The sequence below is a fragment of the Gymnogyps californianus genome, chromosome 7 (assembly GCF_018139145.2).
Source record: "Gymnogyps californianus isolate 813 chromosome 7, ASM1813914v2, whole genome shotgun sequence".
Lineage (NCBI taxonomy): Eukaryota > Metazoa > Chordata > Aves > Accipitriformes > Cathartidae > Gymnogyps > Gymnogyps californianus.
In genome coordinates, this window is record NC_059477.1 from 42,276,654 (window position 1) to 42,300,830 (window position 24,177).

The window sequence follows — 24,177 nt, forward strand, 5'->3', positions numbered from 1 at the left end:
CGGGGCTGCACGTTTCACAGCACAGACCCACATATTCGGGTCTCAAGGAATTTCAGGTTTATGTGGGTAGGTTTCTGTGGAGCTGGAGCTCAGCTAGTAACCCCTGAGCAGCTCCGGGAGGTCTAGAGATTACCTTCCCGTCACAAATAAACGATTTGGAGATTGAAGGGGCCGCTGGGAGGACCGAGAGCGCCCAACGCTGAAGTCCCTCAGCTCCGCTGCCTGAGGTGACAGACAGCCCCTCGCGCGCCCCGCGTCCGGGCCGCCGCCGCCACCAATCGGCGGCGAGGGGCGGTACCCGCCGGGGGCGGGGGAAGGGGGGCGGTGCCCGAAAGGCGCGGGAAGCGATCCATCGCTCCGCGCTCCGCCGCGCGCGGAGAAAACGCGTGGCGCCGTTCGATGTCCTCCGGCTCGGCCGCCGGCCCCTCCTCCCCGCGCTCTCATTGGCTGGGCCGGCGCAGCCGGGGCTCGCGCGCTGCCAGCCCTCGCGCGCCAGTAGCCCCCGCGCGCCGCCATCTTAGCCCGGGTAGAGGGTGCGGGGCGAGCGGCGGCTGGGCTCGGGGCTGGCGGCACTGGGCTACTCGCCCGCCCGCTCGCCTGCTCGCCGCGCAGGACCATGAGCGCTCCCGCCGCCTGCTCCAGCCTGCAGCCCCTGCTGGAGACGCTGGAGGACCCAGCCGCCCCGCCGGGGGAGCTCACCGACGCGCACCTCACTATCGTCAAGTGAGTGCGGGCCGCGGCCGCCTCCTCACGGCCGTGGGGACAGCGTGAGGGGAGCGGGGAGGCCATCGCCGCCGGAGGGGACGGCGGCCGCCCTCGGCCTGTATGGCTCCCCGCGGGGGCGGGGGGGCGGTGTGCGGACCCGGCCCGGTGGGCTCGGCCCGCGTGCGCCCGGGCCGGGGGCAGGGGAGAGCGAGCCCCCGGTAGCCGCTGCTGCCGCGGCGGAGCAGGGAGGGAAGCTTGTGCCCGGCCTGAAGTTCGGGCGGCTGGGGAGGGCTGCAGGGCTTGGGGCTGCGTGGCCGCTGGCTGGAGATCGCGGGAAACGTGCGGGCCTGGAGGGGGGGAGGGAGGGAGGCAGGGCGTCTTTTTGGTGTCTGCGCATCCGAGAGCCTCTCCTTTTGCATTTCCTGGGGAAACGGGGGAGGTGGGTGAAGGAATGTTGGGAAATAGTAACTTTTTCTAACTGGGAAAAGACTTGCATTTCAGCTTTGTGATTGGAAAGGTTAGGTTTGTTGTTGTGTTTTTCGGATTTTGGAATGATCGTGTCTTCTCTTAATTGCATTTTTTTCTGGAAGGTACTTCTTAAATGTAAGGTTCTGCTTTTACCTGGATCTTTCAAATTTGTTAGCACATGCAAAGGCACTATCTCTTTCCATCAGGATCTCCCTTGAGTTCCTGTCTTTGAATTTTGTAGTAACTTTTAAAGCTGTAACTGCGTAGATATCAGCGATACTAAGCACACTATAAGATTTCACAGGTTTCTAATAATAACTGACAAAAAAAAAAGGTCCTAACTTAAAGATAGTATTAAGCAACAACAGATTTCTCAGGTTGTCTTCTGGATGATGGCACTTAAGATGGTTGTTTTTTGCTATGTGAAACTGATTGTTAACGTTTCATAGGATAAGTATAGCTTTTCTGTATGGATGTTGCTCAGATGCGTGCAAAGTCATCGCTGCTAGTTGTCAAACCAGAAGTTTCCTGGAGTGGGGAGCCTGCATTCTAGAACTGCTTTTGAGTAATGTGCTTTTTAAGCTCATATATTTCTGTGGAAAGTTTATCTAATTTTCAGCAGTCATTTAAAGTTTGCATATTAACTTTTAATGTTTTTATAAAAGTTGACAAAAAATGGAAGCCCTTAATGTTTTTTTTTTATGCTCTGTAAGCACAAAATGGGTCATTAGTCACTTCACTTTTTCCAATGTACTAGGACGTGTGTACTTTATTATAACACAGTATTTTACTGATATGTCAGACTAACTATGTGGTGACTGGCATTTTTGCTCTTTACCTTCTTCAGTGTTGTGTTTTAGGTTTCTAAGGAAAGAAATGGTTCTGTCCTAGCTAGTGAATTGTGTATTAGAAGTTTAAAGTTATGTTAATTATAACATGTTTAACCTGTGACTGTTGCTTGTTTTCCCTTCTGCTCCTTAAAGTCGCTTGACTGGTGAGGAAGGCAAAGAATTCACTGCAGATGTCAGAAGACACTTTCCTCAACTTTGCAAAGTGTTTAAGGTATGTCTTTTCCATTCAATTTTCTACACTTCAGTGAACAAAGGCATGTTTAGGTGGTCAAGGTCAGTGGTCATCGTAAGACTCGAATTTGAGTTCATTTAATCAGAGTTCAAGCTAGTGACATAGCAGTAAGGGTTTGTTGGCAAAATATATCTTCCACGTTATTAGAAATTACTACAGAAAAAATAAAATACAGGGTCTTGGATGTGTTCAGGCAGTGTTATGCAGTCACTGCTTTTAGAAACACTTCAGGGATTTGGAATATGCAGTAAATGTCAGATTTTTTTTTTTGAAGATTAATGTAAAGACTGTTCTTAGCCATCTTTTTTTCCCTTCCGTTTTAGACATTTAAAAACAATTGGAGAGTCGAGTGATAGTACATAACAAGGGAAGAAGTAAAGAACTTTGGATGTTTAGAACTTACTTCAGTAAAGATGTCTAAATTACAGAGAGCAAAAACGTCTTCAGAACCTCAAATTGTTTTATTGATTTGGAGCGTATGTAATCAGGAAGGGTTTCCTACATGGGTGCATTTTTCATCAAGTGTTTGCTTTTGACAGCTCTCTCTTCATTGAGCAGAAGTCTTGGTATTAAGGCAGTACTTCACAGCTACTTCTGTAAACTGAGACTTTATGTATATGGTTTTTTTTTTTTCAGGTGCACATTTCTAGTCAAAACTCAGAGCTAAGTAATGCAGCATTACAGGCGTTAGGATTCTGCGTTTTTAATTCAAGTATTACATCTGAATTATCTGGTAAGCAAACAAACTTCAGTGTGGATGCTGGTAATGTGTGTGTGTGTATATATGTATATCGGAGTTCTTTCTTTATGTCTTTGTTAGCATATACTTTAGTTTCAACAAAGTTTACAGTTCCCAAGTGGTGCAGTGGTTTTGTCTCTAGTGTGAGCAGTGTGATCAGTTCACTAATTCCATCTTGTACAAAAAAATTGTAGTGTTTTTTTCATGCTGCTATGCTAATACTGTTTTACTAACTTCTAGTTTCATTAAACACTTTGGTAGTAGTTAGGTACTGTAATTAGTTTCGTGGAACTAGTAATCAAAAAAGATGTCCAGGTGGAAAAAGAATGAAGAATGGTTTTTTTGTTTGTAGAATTTGAGAATGCGTAGTAGTGCTTTTGAGTGTTTTCCAGCCTTTACCTGGTGATTCCTGGTTGTTACATTAAATCATAGAACGGTTTGGGTTGGAAGGGACCTTTAAAGGTGTCGTGGTTTAACCCCAGCCGGCAACTCAGCACCATGCAGGCGCTCGCTCACTCCCCACCCTTGGTGGGATGGGGGAGAGAATTGGAAGGGTAAAAGTGAGAAAACTCATGGGTTGAGATAAAGATAGTCTAATAGGTAAAGCAAAAGCCGCACATGCAAGCAAAGCAAAACAAGGAATTCATTCACTACTTCCCATCGGCAGGCAGGTATTCAGCCATCTCCAGGAAAGCAGGGCTCCATCACGCGTAACGGTTACTTGGGAAGAGAAACACCATCACTCTGAATGTCTCCCCCCTTCTTCTTCCCCCAGCTTTATATGCTGAGCATGACATCCCATGGTCTGGAATATCCCTTTGGTCAGTGGGGGTCAGCTGTCCCGGCTGTGTCCCCTCCCAACTTCTTGTGCACCCCCAGCCTCCTCACTGGTGGGGTGGTGTGAGAAGCAGAAAAGGCCTTGGCTCTGTGTAAGCCCTGCTCAGCAATAATGAAAACATCCCTGTGTTATCAACACTGTTTTCAGCACAAATCCAAAACATAGCCCTGTACTAGCTACTATGAAGAAAATTAACTCTACCCCAGCCAAAACCAGCACAAAAGGTCATCTAGTCCAACCCCAAATATTGTGCTGGTAAATATTTCAAATTAAACTAATTTAAAGTAATCCAAAATCTTATGGCCTACGTTCCTAGAAAGTGCTAAATCCCTTTAACAAAAGGTTTTGCTGCTGAGAACTTGAGGCTATGTATCAGGGTAAAAACACTGGGTTTTGTTAATAGGGGAGAGCTAATGTCCAGGTTGGCTGGTGCTCGGGAGATACCTGTTACACGTGCCAGGGGTCAGGCATACCCAGTTGCAGTGGCATGATCGGGAGCTGCTCAGTGTCAGCTGTCTGTGGGTGCGTGTCAGATAGCGATAGACAGGTTGTGTGGTGGTGGAAGGTGGTTAAGGTTGCCTTTCGTGGGCATACAAGGAAATGTATTGTGATTTGGCTGTTGTGTGGTGCCTTGATGGTGTGGGAGTCTAAAGTGAGTCTTCAAATGGTAATAACAAATGGCATACTGTCAATTATTCTTTCTTTTCTTCCAAGAAGTGTTAAATAATCTTGGACAAATGTTCTGGAATTACCTGTATTAGAGAGAAGCTTAACCTTGGGCAAGACGGAACAAAATCGTATGTGTGGATGTGCAGAGAGCATTTTTTCATGTGACTCTGCCATTCTGTTTATTGAAATTGGTTCTTTCAGTTCTTCTGCTCAATTTTTCAGTGTGCCCTGCTTTCCTATTCAGACAAAATTTAGCTTGATTTCCTATGAGAATGAGGCATCTGTAATAATGTCTACATGGTCCCTTTCCTTTCCCCCGTAACTTTTTTTTAGCTAGTTGATAAATTACAGTCAATTTTGTTAGAGAATGTCAAGCTTCAGAAATAATTAAGTCCTGAAAACAGTGGAGAGTTAGGGAGAGAGGACAAAAAGCGTATGTACTTGTCGTGGTTTAACCCCAGTCAGCAGCCGAGCACCACGCAGCCGCTCCCTTGCTCCCCGCCCCCTCCCTGCTCCCGGTGGGATGGGGAGGAGAATTGGGAAAGAAGGTAGAACTCATGGGTTGAGATAAGAAGAGTTTAATAACTACAGTGAAATATAATACTAACAGTAAAATATAATAATAATAGTAATGAAAAGGAATATAACAAGGGGGGGTGGAGAAAAAAAAACAACCAGTGATGCAGAATGCAATTGCTCATCATCCGCTGACTGATGCCAGAGCTGTGAGCCGCCCCTCCCGGCCAACTCCCCCCAGTTTATATACTGGGCATGATGTTCTATGGTATGGAATAGCCCTTTGGCTAGTTGGGGTCAGCTGTCCTGGCCATGCTCCCTCCCAGCTTCTTGCCCACCTGCTTGCTGGCAGAGCATGGGAAACTGAAAAATCCTGAACTTAGGATAAGTGCTACTTAGCAACAACTAAAACATCAGTGTGTTATCAACGTTATTCTTGCACTAAATCCAAAACACAGCACTGTACCAGCTACTAAGAAGAGAGTTAACTCTGTCCCAGCCGAAACCAGGACAGTACTCTTGATTGAGGAAAGGAGTGTATGTGAGTTTATGTTTCTCTGATAGTGAGATCATTTACCCACGAAGCCCAAATTTGTAAGAAATGGGGTTTCATTAGTTTGGAATTTTAAAGGAATACATGATTTCTTCATCTGTCTTCCTATTTGCATGTAAGTCCTATGTTGTCCTTATTCTTTCTTCTGTAATAAGCTTACTGTTACCTCAGTTACAGCTTTACTGCCCTCTTTATTATTAAAGGCTCCTGTAGACCCTAAAATGAATTTGTGTATGTCAGTATACCAGTGAAATTGACCAAAGTGCTGCTAAATTCACTTGAAATCCAAGTAGTTTTGAATAATTAAATATTTAGTCTTTAGCTCTAGTGGTTTTAGGTAAAATTGTCTTCTAGTTTTATGGTTTTGTGGTTTCTCATAAAGGTAATATAGATGTACTACATTAATAGTATCTGTATATTAGTACATTCTGAGCTTTTTTGCTAGTTTTATTTTTAGAGAAATTGCCAAAAAGTAATGTTTAAGACATTAAATGATGTCCATTGGGACTTATAGTTGAATGGATCTTTAGTAATGTTAACTGAGCAAAAAGACCCAAAACTTGCTAAGAAGCTGATTAGAATTGCATGAACAGAATTTGAGTGCTGTGCGTTCTGCTTTCAGCAACTGAAATACGAGACTTGCTTTCAATGGTGAACAGCGTTGCTGTAAAAACTTCAGACAAAAACACTCGCACTCGGGCACTTTGGGTGATCTCTAAGCAGACGTTTCCTTCTGAAGTTGTTAAAAAGGAGGTAAGTTTCTTCACTTCTTTTTTTTTTTTTTTTGGTGTGGCCTAGGGAGATGAGGCTTGTGCAATCTCTTGGTCGCTCTCCACTCAGTAGCTTTTGAATATGAAGGTAGTTTTCCATCAAATTTGACAGCCAAGTATAGGGCCTAAGTTCTTGGAGAAATTGTAAGGGCAGCTACAGAGGGAAAAGAGCCAACAAATTATTGCTTCCCTTGAGAGAGAAGCTGCAATGTGGGCAATTCTGTTAGATACCAGTGAAGCAGCATAGGGGAGAAATGTTGTGAATATTCCAGTTTGGTCAGAGCTCTAACCTTAAAACTAGACCTAGACCGAGCATCATCCAAACACAGGGCACAGTCCTGGGAAACAATTTCATAATTCCAGCTCCTCGTGGAAATATTTGTATCTAGGTGCTCACTCTAAAGTTTTTATCTTATTTCCTCAGGTGTCCACTATTATTTCTACCCTTGAAACGATACTTACTAAGGGAGATGTACAGTCTATGGTGGTTGAATACGAAGCACTAAATGTTGTTATACGGTATGTGCACTGCAATATTAAATTGTTAAAATAGATGCTTAGTTTTTTTGTGAAACTATTGAAACAAAATCTTAGTGGCACTAAGTATTCTACAGAAAATTTTTTTGAATGCTCTTTGAATTGTTCAATACATTCAGGACTGTTTTCCCACAGTGTTTTGTATGTCAGTCAGTAGAACAGAGTGAAATTGTGTGAACTACTTATCTCTGTCTCTGCCAGTGGGTCTCCTGAACCGCTTCATTTGCAAAATGTTCCATTAGTGATAATACGACAATTGATTCTGACACAAAGTAGTCAATATTCAGATAAAATTTCATTGCTTTAATTTTTAATGGCTTATCAGGAATTATTTCCAAAGTCTCATGCACACTTCACAAGTCGTGTTCTTACCTTCTAGCTTTCAGTTTCAGAACCTACCTGATTGAGAAATTCTCAGCCATTATATGGGTTTTTATTTAAAAATGTCTCCGTGGTGCTTTACAAATTTTACTGCACTGTTCCTCATAACACTGCTGAGGGTAGTGTTTAATTCCAAAGGCAACTTTTTAGGACCAATACCAAGAATGCATTGTTTTGGTCAGCAGTGCTAGAATAGTGAAATTTTATCTTCACTTAGTATTAATTTATTAGTAAATATATTGAGCTTATATCTTCACTATTATTTAAGTATTTTCTAAACTTTTTGCATCTGATTTGAACTGCGAATCCATTTTAAAGTGAAATAGTTAAAGCGGTAATTATTTGCTTATTTTATCTGTTCTAGTACATCTGTTTTCTGTAGCAGAGAAGTTGAATATTATAATTTACTTAGTATTTAGCAACTTCTTGCATTTGGCTAATTGTACACTAATTCCTCTTACAAGTCTGAGGTTCAGTAGGCAATTGTTTCTGGAAGATTATGCATTTTATTAAATTGTTTCTCTTAGTTATTTTGTATGTGTGTATATATAAAAAATTATTTTATATATGTATTTATTAAAGAATGTAGTTATCCTTAAGAGCAAGAGTTGTACCTGAAAATAATCTTTAAACAGACACTGGGTCTCAGGCTGGTTGACAGCAGTGGTAAGACAATGCTCTTGTTTAGAAGTTAGGCTGCTGACAGATGTAGTAGAAAACCGTTCTCTTAAGCAGTGCTTGTCCTCTGGCTTTCATAACATTATTTGAGAGGCAGCAGTTTTCCTTAGCACAGCAAACCCTTCGTAAGCTGTAGTGACGGAGATTTGACATACCTGTGCCAGAGAGGGCACTAGCAAAATTCCATGACTTAGAGACAAGCTGGTTCCTACAGGCCGGTTTGAATATATGCCAGGTACTCCCATTTCTGGAAGTCTCGTTGGCTTCTGTATGGGATGGTGTAAACATATGGAATTGTTTTGTCACACTGTGCTCTAACAGCTCAGTAATAGAGGGATAAGATAAGAACACTTGACTAGTCTAATGTACATTGAGTCTGTGCAAACCTGTGCTGCTTCAGGGTTTGGGTTGTCTTTCAAAAGCAGGCATATATTGTTTTCCGCACACATGGCCTGTTGGAGCTGGTCTGGACTGCTAAGAACACACAAGGGAAGTTTAATATACAAACTTTGTACTTGGTCACTGATAGTGAAGTGATGGTGTGTTTCCTTCAGGCTCTCAATTCAGCTCTTTTGACCAAAAAGTTGTGATAGAATAGAAAGGACAACTGTAAATGTCAGTCTGCTCTGCTTTTGGAGAGGTTTATCTGAAATAACACTTCAGCATTGCAGTTTTAAGTGAACTGTCAAAATACAATGGTTTAGAAAAACAAAAAAATACAATTGTTTAGAATGGTTTCCTGTAAATCATGTGTTGAATTAGAGCATTTATTGATGATACTAAGATTATCTTTGAGTGTCTGAGCAGTATGTCTGTTGGAGATTTGTAATATCTATATTTGTTATTTTGGATCTAGCTTAATAGAGCAAGCTCCAGCCCAGATGGGAGAAGAGGCTGTGAGGTGGGCAAAACTGATCATTCCTCTGGTCGTCCATTCAGCTCATAAGGTGCAGTTACGAGGTGCCACTGCCCTGGAGATGGGCATGCCGCTGCTCCTCCAGAAACAACAGGAGGTAGCGGCTGTCACTGAGCACCTAATGACCACAGTAAGTGGAAATGCTGTGCCTTTTTTCTAGAGACGACGGGAATAGTAATCGGGGTTGTTGGTTGATTGAGGTTTTTTTAATTATATTTACAGCCTAGATAGTGGCAGCAAAAAGCTACTGTGCATTGACAGCAACTTCTTGACGACAGCAGTTTTGGCAGAAAAGTTAATGTAACAGCAATGTAAATGTAGGACCACTGTAAAAAAAAAAAAGTTTCTGGCAAGAATCATTGATCAGGAAAATAACTTGCTGGTTTTAAATGACCTTTAAGCACCTGTCTTGATAGCATTAACTCATAAATATCATTAAACTTTTATTGTCTCTTAAGGAGAATTTGCTTACTGAACTAGAATCATCAGAACTTGGTGTGGCAGTAACTTACATCATCTGGCTTAGCTTCCTACTCAAAACAGGGCTGGCTTCAAAGTTAAGGCCAGATTGCTCAGGCCTTACCAGTTGAGGTTTGAATATGTTGAAGGATGGAAATTCTACAGCGTGTCTGGGCAGCTTGTTCCAGTGCTTAACCACCCTCGTGGTAAAAATAGGATTTGCCTTGTTGAAACTTGTGTCTCTTGCCTCCAGTCCTTTCTTTCAGTACTTCTCTGAAGCATCTGGGTTCTTCCTTATAATCCAGCTATAAGTAGTGGAAGACTGCAATTATACTCCTTCCCACCCTAAGCTAAACAAGCCTAGCTCTTCTGTCATGAGCTCTGTCCCCTAACCATCTTAGTGGTGACCCTCTGCTGGATTCACTCCAGTTTGCCAGTAGCTCTGGTACTTCAGTGCCCAAAGTTTGGTACAGTGTTGCAGAGATGATCTGATGAGTACCAAGTAGAGGGGTCAGTTCTCTTGACTTGTTTCTTGTGCTTTTGCTAGTGCAGTCCAGTATGCAGGAGCACGTTCTTGACTTAACATTAAAATTTTTGTCCCCCACCTGTTTTTCTGCAGAGGTGTTATATAGCCAGTGAGTACCAGTACATGGGGTTCGTCTGTCCCAGGTATAGGACTTCACCTTTGAATTCTGTGAGGTTTTTGTCAGTCCATTTTTCAAGCTTGTAAAGATCCCTGTGAATGGTAGCCCTGTCCTCCAGCATATCAACCGATGCTTCCCCCCCATCGATTGTGTTAAATCGTATCAGCCCTTGCTGACCATTTGTAAATCGCACACATAACCTGAGCTCTGAACTGCTAACCACCAGCCTTTGAGCCTGACAGTCCAGCCGCACACCTTGTAATCTAACTAGTTTGTATCTCCACAATTAGGCTACAAGGACACTAGAGGAGACTGTGTCAAAAGCCTTGCTAAAGTTGGGGTGGAGAACGTCTGCACTCCCTGCGTCTGCAAAACCAGGCGTTTCCTCATAGAAGTCAGTCAGGTTGGAAAAGCAGGTTTTGCCCATGGTAAAACTCTGCTGGCTGTTTCTGAGGACCTTCTTGTCTTCCATGTGCCTAGAAATGGCTTCCGAGGGAATTTGCTCCATAATTTTTCCGGGCACAGGAGTGAGATTGGCTAGCTTATAATTCCATAGATCTTCTCTTTTGCAGGTTGTGGGTTTTTTGGTTTTTGGGTTGGGGTTTTTTTTTTTTTTTTTGGAAGTTGGCATAAAATTTGTCTTGCCGTACCCTGTCATTGGGGATCTCTACCAGTTGCAGTGACCTCTCAAGAAATAATAGTGTGGCCTCGTTGTGTCATCAATCTTCTCCTTCAGCATCTCAGGATACACCCTGTAGAGTTCAATGGATTTCTGTATGTCAAGTTTACTTAAGTAGTCCCCAACTCAGTTGTTCTCTACCATGGGTAGTACCTACGTGCCCAGCAACAAAGGTAATGGGAGACACATGTTGGAGGCCTGAGAGTAAAGATGGAGGCAGGAAAGGCATTGAGTACCTCAGCATTTTCCATGTCCATTAAAAGATGCCCCACCCTATCCAGCAACAACCCCCTTGGTCTTTTTGATGAAGCTTTTCATGTTCCCCTTCGCTTCCAGAACTGTAGGCTTATTTATTTTGCCTTATTCACTACTGAAGTGAAGTAAGTTTACAAAAAAACACAAACAAACAAGGCGGTTTTAAGGGTCGCAGTGTGTTTTAACTTGAGAGTTAGAGAGACTACAAGTATTTAAGGAAATGGATTTTGATTTGTTGATTGCCGCTATCAGAATAATTGAAACCAACCATAAACTTCAACTAAGAAGGTAATCAGATGGTAGCAACATTCAACTGATTTACCAGCAAATGCTTTGTGGTACAGAATTAAATCCTTCTTATCTAGAAATAGCATAGTTCCAGGTTGGTTGTGTCTCCAGACATTGGTATAAGTATGTAGTTTTTAGAATACTTTGAATATATTTCTTGTAGAAATTATGTTTCTTTCTGTCTGCAGAAATTAATTTCAGAACTTCAGAAATTGTTTTCTACAAAAAATGAGACTTACGTGTTAAAATTATGGCCGCTGTTTGTCAAATTACTCGGAAAGGTAAGCAGAAAAGCAGTGAGTTTTACAATCATGAATCTTTAGGGAAGGAATTTTTGACAACATAAGTATCTTAATTCTGAACTTCTTTATCTTCAGACTCTGCATCGTAGTGGCAGTTTTATCAACTCATTGCTGCAACTGGAGGAACTTGGATTTCGTAGTGGCTCACCAGTGGTAAAGAAAATAGCCTTCATTGCATGGAAGAGTCTAATAGATAATTTTGCTCTAAATCCAGGTAGATTAAAAAAAGTTTACCTGAATTGTTTTGACTACTGTCACTTTACATAACTGGAAGAGAATATTCTGTCTAATAGTGGTCAATGCTATGGTACGTACCACTGGATATACACATAGTATATCTGTGGTATATACATAGTGGTGTATATATATACATAGTGGTATGTACTGTGTGTATATATGTAAGTAAAATTCAAGTTGTTTTTTTTTTTTTAAGGAAAGGTAACAGTTTGATCAGTAGTTCTATCTTAATTTTCCTGCTAGGAGGAATGAATAGAATAAAATTAACAAACCTGTGTTTTGTAATGCTTTAATTGATCCAAACAGCAATGAAATAGAGAATAAAACATTCTGTAGATCTTATTTTGGACTGTGTGGATTAATTGGAGAAGAGCAATGCTTCAGGATCCTAGAGGTGTTAAAAAAAGTTGCCTTAAAGGTATAACTGAGACCTGAACAAATCTTAAGTCTAGCCTGTGTCAAAACACACAGTATTTATTTTTTACCTTGATTGTGCTTCTCCTTACTGTGTGTCCTGAAGAGAAAGCTAAATGTGGACGTTTCTTAGCTTGGCTGAATTTAACTTGTCATTTTAATTTGTTTCTTATCTGGTCATTTGTTCTGATCACTGTTTCCCATAAGTTAATTAACAAAGGATTTGATTCTATCAGAAGATAAAATCCATGGCACAATTGGTGTTCCTTGTGCGTGTTCCAGGATGGCTAATAAGGATTGCATACGGCAAAAGCAGTCTCTGTCAGCAGTTTCTTATGAATTGCAGGTGGACAGGTTCTGATGCTGCTGAGCTGGCTAGAAGTTTTCCTCTTCTTTGAACACTTGCATAGGCTTGAGCAAACTTCTGTCCAGACATGCTATGCTATTTCTGCTTCAGTGGTAAATGATCATTTGCAGCCTCAGAATACTGTATTTAAGATCCTTCATTCTCATCCAGTGGTAATGCACATATATGTTAAGAGGTTTTTTTACTGTGGCAGATAGCACTCTAACATAGCAAGCAAGAGTGAATTTTCTTCAGTTTATGTTGGTATTCAGTAGATTTCATTTCAGTCTTGATATTGGAAAGAAATACTTGGCTGTTTCCAGGGTTGTTCTAGACAACAATTAGAGCAGTAAAATAGTCTGAAAGGTTGGTGCATTTACTATGTATTTTAGTTTTGCAAATTGTCGTTAATTGAATTTTAAGCTAAAATAGATTAGGGAAAAAACTAATGGTTTAAAAATTTTCCTTTTTTGTTGTTCTGTGACTTAATTATTTGTGTTGCTTAAAAATATGCTTTTTTGGTCTTCAAGATATATTGTGCAGTGCTAAAAGGCTGAAATTGCTAATGCAGCCACTGAGCTCGATCCATGTGAGAACAGAGGCTTTGGCACTGACAAAACTGGAGGTCTGGTGGTATTTACTCATGAGGCTGGGACCTCAGCTGCCTGCAAACTTTGAACAGGTAACACAACTGAAAATAGTCATAGCATAATCACTTAGCCTATGTTGAGTGTGCGAAGCTAAATCCCCTCTTTGTTACCGTAACTTATTCTGTACCTGCTTTGTCCTTCTCTAGTTTATTAGTAAAATAAAACTGTCTTAAGGAACCAAATCTGACTTGTGTATTTGTGTGCTGTGAGTGTGTTTTATTTATATATATATATATATATATATAGCAGGAGTGCTTGGGACTGTACGTGCAATCTTTTTAAAGTTCCAAAAGATTTCAGAGCATGTCTGCATGTCATGTGAGCATCTCAGTGAAAATCTCCATTGAGTGCACAGCAATAATAAACATAAGCACATTATATAGGGACTGCTTTGTCCTTTCACTGTGCAAATGTATGCTTTGGAAAGTCGGCCATGGGAAAACATACTGAAAAGATCACAAAATATTTAGAAAGATGCATAGAGAGAAAAATGATCCAGGTGTTTCATTACTACTCACATTATAATGGGAATGACCATAATGTTTCTATTAGGCTTCTGAATTTCATTAAATTAAACTTCAGGATGGGAGTAAAGAAAAAAAAATTACCTCTTTAGATACGGTACAGTAAGATCACTCTCACATGAGTTTTTGTTTAATCGAGCCATTTCTAGTTCATGTATCAGTATGCATATTTTATACAGCGTCTTAAAAATATTGTTATAAGTACCCAGAAGCTCTGAAACACTGATGCTGTGAGCAGTACAGTGTATGTGATATTTGAAATGTATGGTTCTTTGTGGCTTATGGCTTGAAAATGTACCTATTTTCACTGAGGTTTGGTATCTTTGCAGGTTTGTGTACCGTTAATCCAAAGTACTTTAAGTGTAGATTCTTCTGCTGCATTGCAAGGAACTCCCTCACGTGTGCCAGCCAACCAAAGTTTAGCATCGGCAACCCCTGCACAGAAATCAGGTATTAAAGCACAACCCTGTTTCCGACTGTATTCTAGATGCAGGAAGTAATCTGTTCTATTTAACATGTTTATGCTTTTTCATTTGCAATATGTTATTATTGAAAACAGTAATTTTTCTGCATGTTCATTGGAGAGCTCAGAGGTAGTGATTTACATTCATAGAGTCATAGAATGGTTTGGGTTGGAAGGGACCTTAAAGATCATCCCGTTCCAACCCCCCTGCCACGGGCAGGGACACCTTCCACTAGACCAGGTTGCTCAAAGCCCCATCCAGCCTGTCCTGAAACACTTCCAGGGATGGGGCGTCCACAACTTCTCCGGGCAACCTGTGCCAGTGCCTCACCACCCTCACAGTGAAGAACTTCTTCCTTGCATCTGATCTAAATCTCCCCTCTTCCAGTTTAAAGCCATTAGCCCTTGTCCTGTCACTACAGGCCCTTGTAAAAAGTCCCTCTCTGGCTTTCATTTACACTGGATAAAATTAGAGTGTTGTAGTCAGTATTTCAAGTTTACAAAATTGTGCTAATCAAATTGTGTTGAGGACCACTTTTAATGTTGTTGTGGTTCAACCCCAGCCAGCAACCAAGCATCACACAGCTGCTTGCTCACTCCCCCGGCAGCGGGACGGGGGAGAGAATCGGGGCGGGGGGGGGGGAGGGAAAGTAAAACTTGTGGGTTGAGATAAAGACAGTTTAATAGGACGGAAAAGTAAGAAAATAATAATAATGGTAATAATAAAAGAATTAGAATATACAAGACAAGCGGTGCACAACGCAATTGCTCACCACTCACTGACCGATGTCCAGTCAGTTCCTGAGCAGCAGCCCTCAGCCAGCTTTCCCCCCAGTTTATATACTGGGCATGATGTCATATGGTATGGAATATCCCTTTGGCCAGTCGGGGTCAGCTGTCCTGGCTGTGTCCCCTTCCAGCTCCTTGTGCCCCTCCAGCCTTCTCGCTGGCTGGGCATGACAAGCTGAAAAGTCCTTGACTGAGTATAAACACTGCTCAGCAACAACTGAAACCATCAGCGTGTTATCAACATTATTCTCACACTAAATCCAAAACACAGCACTGTACCAGCTACTAGGAAGAAAATTAACTCTATCCTAGCTGAAACCAGGACAAATGTCCTGAATTGTGTTCCCTTTTGCAAGGGAGCTTTGGTTTGAAACTTAGTTTTTCATGTATTCATATGTGTGCTATTTATATATGCCATTCTCATTTCTATAGCATTTTTAGTTTCTGCCTGAATAGTAACCCAGTGATCATAATGCATCAATAATTTTGGTAATCTAAATACGTGTGAAATCACACCTACTTGAGCTTTACATCTAAATGCCTGAGTTAAGGAACTGCCTCTTTTTCTTCTCTGTATGGAAAGCCTGGCATTCACAGCTTGTGTAATTCTAGACTGCTGTGATTAGAAGCCTCAGGTACATTGTGGAAGTGTCCTGGATGTGTAAATCTTCCTTTTGTCCCTTTTTAAAAAAAAAAGTTCATCTTAGTTCTGTGATATCATAACTGAGGTTGGTCAAAATGCTTTGCACACAAGGCCTCTTAAACTTGTGTTCAGTGTGAAAGTTTCTAATGGAAACTCTTTCATAGCAGTAGCGTTACTTTATAACTAGTATATAGGGTAGCATGTAACTTGCTCTATAACCACCACTTCCATGGAGACTTCTGTTGCCAAAATAACGTTCAGCATCTGAGACTCTGCAGTCTTTGGGAGATATTTATACTTTCAAGATACATAGTTATGACTGTGATGTTAAACCCTACTTAGTAGGAGTGCATGCTAGATATGTCTGGCTGTTAGAGGTCCCTTTTAGCCAACGCTATTCTATGATTTGTTCTTTTCATGTTAACTTTGGGATTTTGGTCTCCTGGATCTTTCCTTTCACTTGATTGCGGGTGAAATACGAGACAATGTAATTTTTCTCCCCTCACTTAGGTCCTTACCCGTTTGCAAGTCCGGTCACACCAAGGATGAACTTGAATTCCAGTACGGCAGGAGTGGTGGTGATTCCTTCCATTCAGCTTTTGGGAATTGAAATGCTGCTTCACTTCTTGATGGGACCAGAAGTTTTAGATTTTGCTAAGCAAAACAAACTTGTACTTAGTTTAGGTATATGAGTTATATTTTTTTGGAAGTACTTTCGCGTAATCTGAAATTGCCAGTTTTGTTGGATTTAAAGATGTCTATTAGAATGAAATGCTTTAAACATTTAAAACTGTTAGTTGTCATCTTAATATTAGAAGTTGTTTTTATGTTAAATGCTGTAAGTACACATATATACTTGATTATTTTTAAGGCTTATCTTACCAGTAGACTGCAAAATAACAGATTTACAGAACATGTTTTTTTGTTCTCCTAGAGCCTCTGCAGTACCCACTGATCAGTAGCCCTTCTTTTTTTTGTAAGCATGCCAGCACGCTTATAAACGCAGTTCAGGATGGCTTTATTGCAATTGGAAAAGAAGTTCCTGGTAAGAATTTAGTGGTGAAATTTGATTTCTTTTCTGGAAAATAAAGTGGGTGAGGGACACATAATAAGAAATAACCTTTCTGTAATATTCCAGTGTTACATTAAATAGAACTGGTCTGACTTGGTTTGAAACCTTATGTCAGTTTTGGCTTACGTCAAAGTCTATTGTTTAACACAGTTTGTGTTTTAACTGCAACTTTGTTTAATGTTTTTATTACAAACTGAATAAAAATTTTATGCTATCTTTCAGATTGTATGCTGAATGTTATATGGAAGGATGTAAATGGATATGTAAAAACAGCTATTGAATCAGGTAAAAAGTGTATTTTTTTTTAATTTGTCATTGCTGACCAGTTAGAGGGGTTTTTTAAGACTAGACCTTAAGTAGTATTTGCTTCATTGCTGGTAAAGCTTGGTTTTAGGCATCATCAGTAGTTCTTTTTGAAGCAACAGCTGATATTTTTCGTGATGCCTACATCTTTGTGTGACAAATACCAAATCATAGTGATCTGATCAAGTGAGGCTTATTAGGGAAGGCACAGTAGCATGTGACTGCAGATGTCTTGCATGTAGTGGTAAGAAAGATATTAAAGCACTTTAACTGCTCGTCTTGCTAAAGAAATCTTTCAATTTCCAAAAAAAATAACCCCACCCCAAGTCTTTGGTATTGAGAAATTGAGACATTCAGTGCATTACTCAAATTAGTGTAAAGTCTTTGTTATGTGACCATGGCTACCTTTTTTTCTTTAATTAAATTCTATTTCGTAGTGAAGTATAGTGTCTTTACAGATGTATAGAAGTTGTTTCCCATTTTTAAAAAGTGTTCATTACTCTGTAAAGGCTTTGAAAGTCCAGAATATTCTTAATAATCTTTTATATTGAAAGATCTAACTGAAAAGCATAAGAGAAATGAAGTACGTTGCTTGGATGAATGCTAAATTTCACAACTTTTTTTAGCATGTCAAAGCTAAGGTTGTTAATGATAGGAAGGTGTTTCCACTTTACTAATAAAACTTAGGGATTCTTTTATTTAACTTTGAAGTTTCAGTTACGCTGTTCTTCAGAGCAGAGACTTGGTATCCGAATCTGTTAAATATTTGGTATATGTTTATAAATATACGCAGAATTTTTTTGATCTTGCAGCACATTACAATACTTAAATGTAAAGTTTTAAATGATCGTCAGGGCGACCATTACTTTGTTCTGCTCTCACTGTAAATATGCTTTATTCTAGGAAGTAAGAAAGAAAAGCAAGGGTCAGAAATACTGACTATGTTGCTCCAGGCCTTAAAAAACACTGTTAGATCAAATTCTCTTCCTGTGCAGAAAATACTGGTGAGTTGGGTGGGGTTGGTTTTTACATGTCATTGCTCTGTGGTGGTCTAGGTTCTGGTTGGTAGCAGCCTTTTGCATCTAACTTATCAGAGTGGCCTCTTTAAGAGAGGCAACTTTTTTGGTGTAAACTGGAAGTTACGCAGTTCTCATCAGATGCCATAGTGTTGCTTAAGGGTTTCTTTCTTTAAAAGTGTTTTTCGGCTTTATCAGCAATGGTCACAGAATTGAGTACGCAGTTCTCCTACCAGAACCTTCTGCGTCAAAGGACAGTTACTTTCACAGTGGATTTTTGTTTTCTTTTTACTGAAGGGAAGCAATTGTTACAACTTGGCTTTTTTTGTGGTGTTACTTAAAGTATTTGAGCCCTCAGGAAAAAAAATATTTACATACGTTTTCTTCTTCTCCCCTACTTAGTCCCTCATTGATATTACTGTTAAGGAATTGCCTCCAAAAGTGTTGGGATCACCAGCTTATCAGGTTGCTGACATGGATCTTTTAAATGTAAGTCTGACTTCATTCCAGAACTTTGTCGTTATTTATGCTGAAAGGTATTAGGATGTCATATTTGCACAAATGTACAGAGCACTTCCTAAGTCGTGAGATCCAAATCTTTCAGGAAATCATATGATTCCGTGTTCCAGAGTGCAGACTTTGTTTCCAGTCCTCACTTCTGATGAGTAATTTAACTGTCCGTAACTAAAACGGGATATGCTGAAAGTACTGTAATAATGAAAGAGGATTTCTCATGTTCAGGTCATGATTTAAAATACAGGTTGCAGATACTTTGCAAGGAGACTGCATAGTCAAACTGTGTAGTGCTACTTACGTACTGAATACTGATGTTTTGGGGAAATGTTCTGAAGTCAACAGAGTGAAGTACTTAAAGGTAGAAAGCGTTACTCCTCAGGAAAAATTAAATGCACAGAAGCAAAGCAGAGAATATCATGCTAGGCAGCATTATTTGAGGAAAAAGTTCAGAAGTCAGTGAACCAAAGCCTGAACTTACTGGCCGTAGTCTGCTGCAGAAAAAGCAGCGATGTTCATTAGTAGCGAGACCTACTCTGTTCTACTTTGGTCCTAATGAGCCCTGAGCGGAGTGTTGTACTGTGTGCTGTGTACTGCATTGGAAGGGAGAAGCAGATGGTAGCAATCGGGGAAAACAACCACAAAAAAATAACCTGTGAGAAACGGCTGAAATGACACTGATTTTTGTGTGTGTGTTTGTTTTTTCTTTGGAGTGGAGCAGACTGAGTGGGAGCATGCTACCAGTTAGATTTATTAAAAGTTTAACAGGTTATTTAGAGACTTTTAAAATTGGATGGTGATCAGCTCTTCTCCTACATCCACCAGTAGACAGAAGGCAACTTGTTTATTTTGCAGCAGTGGAGATAGAGCTTTTTAGCCTATGAAAGTAGCTGAACGTTTACATTGTTAGCCAGGGAATGCATGGAATTCATTTGGAGGCTTTTAAAAGCAGACAGATATCTGTGAGAGAAGACCGAAGTGTAACAAAAGTAAGCGAATGCTTCAACTCAAGTGAGTAGTATAAAACTTTGTCTACCAGAACTGGCTTAAGAGCTCAACTCTCGAAATTCCTCCCAGCTTTTTTCACCCGAGTGTTTTATTTACATTTGGAGGCTTTTTCTGACTTAGGTACAAGAGCCAGAACTTTATTAGCATGGTTGAAGATTTAATTGGCAGGTATTAAATGCATTTTGTTAAGTACTTCAACATTAGCAAACCTGAAGTACTTGTGCTAGATTTTAACAGAGGTTGTCCAAAAGATGTCTTGCTGAAACCTTGAAATAAGCAAATCTCGGGTTGCTCCATCTTGTTCCGGGTATCGTAATATGCATCGATTGCATTATGTATGCCTACCTTCTTGTGTTGCGTGTAATGTCAAGGTAGTAATGACTATGTACTATAAAACTCGCAACCTTTTAAACAGAAAAGTTTTTTTTGCTTCAACTATAGTATAACTGGTGTTCTGCTGAAGCACCAGGATCTAGCAGAAGCTTAGGTTTCCAGCTTTCCCTCTCATTTCTCTTTTGAAGTGTTAGAGTTGACAATTTTTGACAACTTTTAATAACTGTGGATTTCTGGCTTAGAGTTAGATCTAGTATATAGATACACATGTAAGTGAGGCAACCGTTTCATTTGATCAATGTGTATGTTGTTTGACCTCTTATATTTCTCTTACAAGGGAACACCAGCTTTGTTCTTAATTCAGCTGCCTTTCCATAATAACCTGTTGGAATGCTGTGTAACAGATGAGAGGTATGTGGTGGTGTTTGTTTATAATGAGCTTCCCATAGAAGACTTAGAAGTTTTTCCTAACTTCAGCTGAAAAAAGTATCTTACCTATTTAACTTTCTTCCCTAGATTCTTTGTAATTCTGGAAACGCTTGTGGGTTATGTTTTGTCTGGGCCTACGTCGCCACTGGCTTTCAGTGAATCTGTGATCTGCATTATTAATCAGAATGCAAAGCAAGTGGAAAATAAGGAGCATCTTTGGAGAATGTGGAGTATTGTTGTTAATCCGCTAACCGAATGGATTAATCGGGTATAGTGGCTTTTTGTTCTTTTCCCCATCCCTCCCCAAAAAAACAACACAGGAGAACTTTGTGCTGATCTTTTATCTTAATGTATTTTTAGGAATTACATGTCTTGAAGCGATAGTAAAATTAAATAAGCCTTGGTAGTATTTGTGAAACTGGAATGTGTGCAGCATTTTTTTTTAAAAGTCCCTAACTGGAGTATGAACGTTTGCAGGGAGGTAGGATGAAGGGCAGTAGTGGAGTAGTGATCCAGAGTGTGGTTTAAAGGGATTCCAGCCCGTAAGAATGACTACTCTTAAGTACTGTGTCCAGTATAGTGTTGGGAATATTCTCCTTTTTTTAAGATTATAAACATGTTTATAGATGTGCTTCAAGCTTTCACTCCTTGGCATAGTCTTGCCACTACAAGGGAGGGAAACCTGCCCTCCAGGACCTGTTAACTTTTAAATACTAAGAGGCTTGTTTGCTTTGTGTGAAAATATAAATACCAAGTTGTGATGTTTAGGACGTAATTAAAACAGTGTTTCTTACTAATGTTAGACTTCTTGATTGGAAGCCCTAACGAAAGCCATATAAGCTGTAATACTCAACAGGTTCTGCAGATTACTCGCTAGAAGTACATTGACTGTAATGTAGGAGTTGTTGAACTAATCCTCATGTAGTCATTAGACCTAAAAATCTTAGAATTTATTAAGAAAGTTTTAGGTGCTTTAAGTAGGTTGCTGAAATAAGTAAAAAATACATGAGACGTTTTCTAACTGATTGTTTTTATTCTTGGAATTAAGTTATTTTGGAATTTAGAGTGTGCTTTATCCCTTTAAATAGTAGGATCAGCTTGAACTCTTGAAAGAACTGAGAATAGCTAATTGCAAAATGCCACTGGCACTTGAGCTTGCACAGGTACAAAGTAAATGTATCTTAGGTACAAAGTAAACGTATTTAGAACAGCCTTATTTGTCATCTAAATTTTGCAGCTTCGTTAATCAGAAAATTGTTTTCTCGTTGCAGACTAACGAAGTAAATCAGGGTGATGCACTGGAACACAACTTCAATGCTGTTTATAGTGCATTGTTGCTACCAGTATCACACATCTTCCCCGTTCAGGAATTTCCACAGGTAACAGCGAATGCATAATGTTGGTTTGAAACAATGTGGGTTTTATAAAAACTGTGAAGTACTATCTGATGATCTCGGAGTAGAGTTTGTTGCCGATATGTATATACATTGGACCACTGCTCCAGGGTTGGATTTCTTGAGTTACATAGGTTTTGACAGAAGAAGAAAACGTAAAGCAAGTTTTTATCTCTATGCACAGACATTGATATTTATAAACTTTTTCTTTCTGTTGTTAAAGCCAACTATGAAATCCTTGTTGCGCACTTGGTCAGACCTGTATAGAGCATTTGCTCGCTGTGCTGCTTTAGTTGCAACAGCAGAAGAAAACCTATGCTGTGAAGAACTTTGTGCCAAAATAATATCTGGGCTAGAAGGTGAAACTCCAGTAGTGAGTATAAACCAGTGATATTGAACTATATAAATACTTTAGCGGATATATTTTAAGTTAGATATAAGAACCTATTGTAAACTCTAATGTAGTACTTTCTATAAGTTAAAGTGTTTTGGGTGAGACTTGGATAAAGCCGTAAACAAAATTCTTTTTGCTAATGGGAGTTGGAGTTGCTCTAGGAATGGATTGAAAGAAGAGAGTAAAAATAATTCTAAAGCTTAAATATCAAAATAGCAGTTAAGCAGTCTTTGGATTTGTCTCCTAACTATTTAAGTAATAATGGTTTAGTGAATGTCATCGTCGTGGTAAATATGATTTGTCCTGTTGAAATGTGTGCATATATAAAGTAACTTTGGGTTGCATTAACAAATACCACAAAACCAGGCATTTTGGTTAGGAAGGAGGGCAGAGTAGCACTGTAGCGTTCAGAGGGCGGAACTTGCTATATTCCTGGTACCGTCAGCCTTGTACACTAAAATGTAAAGACGTTCCTTCTAAAGCTTTATAAAAGAGAAAGCTTTTGAAAGAGGAAGCCTTTACATTATCTGTCTTGCCTGTTTGCAAGCCTACATCATATGGGGAGATAGGGTGTCTGTAGTTGTCGGTGAACATTAGCTTTGGAACGTAAAATCCTTCGTGCTTCAAAGTTGACTGTCTTTTGAAAAAAATACTGTGAAAGGAACAAATAAGAAACAGATGAGAAAGAAAAATGGAATTTGAAAACATGGAATTTGGAGGATTACATAATTTTATAACTTTGGATGCTGCTGTGTCCTGAAGATAAACTTCAATTTTCAAAAATTAATAATTATTAAGCAAGCCAAACTTAAACAATGTAGAGCTTCAGTATGTAAGTTTTGTATTGAAACTAAACTTTTTTTGGCCCACAATATCAATGTTCCTTTTAAAAGCAAGTTTTGTTTTATTTAGAAGAATTTGTGATGGATTGGGGGTGCGGGGGGGAACCTTGACCCATCTTTTTGTATGTGCTAGCAATCGATCGTGCTTCCTGAATGTTAATGACAACCTTATTGTCATGCCTACAGTGGCTTTTCTGAAAATCAGGCTTTGTACAGTAACTGAACTGAAGCACACACTGACGTTCGGTAACACGTTTTGCTGGACTGCTCGTGCCTTGAACCTTAATGCTTTTGATGCATCTTCTTAAATCTAACACCTTCTTACAGCTGCCTGTTACTGGTTTGCTTCTTTAGATAGTATATATGCTTATGTCTTACTTGTATAGAATGGGAAGACTCAGTTTTCAGCTTGTGTAAATGTGTGTATTTTAAAATGTAATCTTATCTGAGTCTTACCTGGTAATGCAGACAAATTTCACCCACTTTTAAATTTAAAAGCTGTTTGCATTGCTGTCCTGAATGGCCAACATGTTTTTTTTTTTTTTTTCTGCCAACATTGCTCTTTTGGGCTTTGCTGATGACTTCTGTTTCCTCCTCAGATGTTTTCAATGATGGATGGTCTCACCCATATTATATCAGTTATGGTTGACTGCATCAACTTTGCACCATATGGTACTAAATATCAGCCAAAAAATAGATGTAAGAAAATCCTTGAACATTGGGGGTTTCTGTATCTTTCTTCCAGAGTTGGTTGAAAATTAGAGTTGCTGTAGATGCAGAAGTGATGAGTGTAGGATATCAGTGGTCTGTATATGCTACACAGACTGTCTAAGCACTGAAGGGTTTGACCAAAAAAAAAAATCATAAAAAGGACCTAAAAATGTCATCCAGTATGCATATTTGGGTATCAGAGCTTTTCTATTTGTTGAGCAGTTGAGTAGTTACTGCATAGCCTGACAAAATGCATCTGAAATTGATGTAAACGTTGAGGCCACTTCACTTTTCAGTTCACTGTAAAACGCTGCTGGTTTTTGAAGTTGCGTTTGATATTCTGGCTATGATTTCATTTTTGCACGTGAAAGCTACTTGTGCTTTGTTTAAACGTAATTTGAAGCACTAATGCTTGATCATAATCCGTAATCTTAATTACATAATACCTGCCTAAAACTGATGATAAACTTAACAGTTTATCATAACATTTGCAAGGCTACTGCTCCTGAAGCTGCTTTGCATAAAATAGTCGAGAATAGGTTTAACAGAAGACAAAAGGTCATTGTATGTAAAATGTTCTTTGTTTTGTTTCCTGCTAGTAAAGCTGCAGAAATAA

At 39.7% G+C, this 24,177-nt stretch overlaps 1 protein-coding gene across 3 annotated transcripts in view; it reads left to right on the plus strand.

The window, feature by feature from the left end:
* Window positions 1–600: 600 nt before the first annotated feature.
* The window catches only part of RIF1 (replication timing regulatory factor 1), a 38,429-nt gene continuing 14,852 nt past the window's right edge, over window positions 601–24,177 (plus strand). For all 3 annotated transcript variants that reach the window (XM_050899670.1, XM_050899671.1, XM_050899672.1), the window contains exons 1-20: window positions 601–723; window positions 2,157–2,235; window positions 2,893–2,989; window positions 6,194–6,324; window positions 6,766–6,860; window positions 8,794–8,983; window positions 11,367–11,459; window positions 11,556–11,694; window positions 13,008–13,159; window positions 13,981–14,101; window positions 16,057–16,230; window positions 16,481–16,591; window positions 16,841–16,903; window positions 17,825–17,925; window positions 18,340–18,426; window positions 20,129–20,202; window positions 20,308–20,488; window positions 21,492–21,599; window positions 21,838–21,987; window positions 23,450–23,549. In XM_050899670.1, coding sequence (XP_050755627.1) covers window positions 617–723; window positions 2,157–2,235; window positions 2,893–2,989; window positions 6,194–6,324; window positions 6,766–6,860; window positions 8,794–8,983; window positions 11,367–11,459; window positions 11,556–11,694; window positions 13,008–13,159; window positions 13,981–14,101; window positions 16,057–16,230; window positions 16,481–16,591; window positions 16,841–16,903; window positions 17,825–17,925; window positions 18,340–18,426; window positions 20,129–20,202; window positions 20,308–20,488; window positions 21,492–21,599; window positions 21,838–21,987; window positions 23,450–23,549 — 2,353 coding nt within the window. In that variant the 5' untranslated portion in view covers window positions 601–616. The remainder of the gene's footprint in view (window positions 724–2,156; window positions 2,236–2,892; window positions 2,990–6,193; window positions 6,325–6,765; window positions 6,861–8,793; window positions 8,984–11,366; window positions 11,460–11,555; window positions 11,695–13,007; window positions 13,160–13,980; window positions 14,102–16,056; window positions 16,231–16,480; window positions 16,592–16,840; window positions 16,904–17,824; window positions 17,926–18,339; window positions 18,427–20,128; window positions 20,203–20,307; window positions 20,489–21,491; window positions 21,600–21,837; window positions 21,988–23,449; window positions 23,550–24,177) is intronic.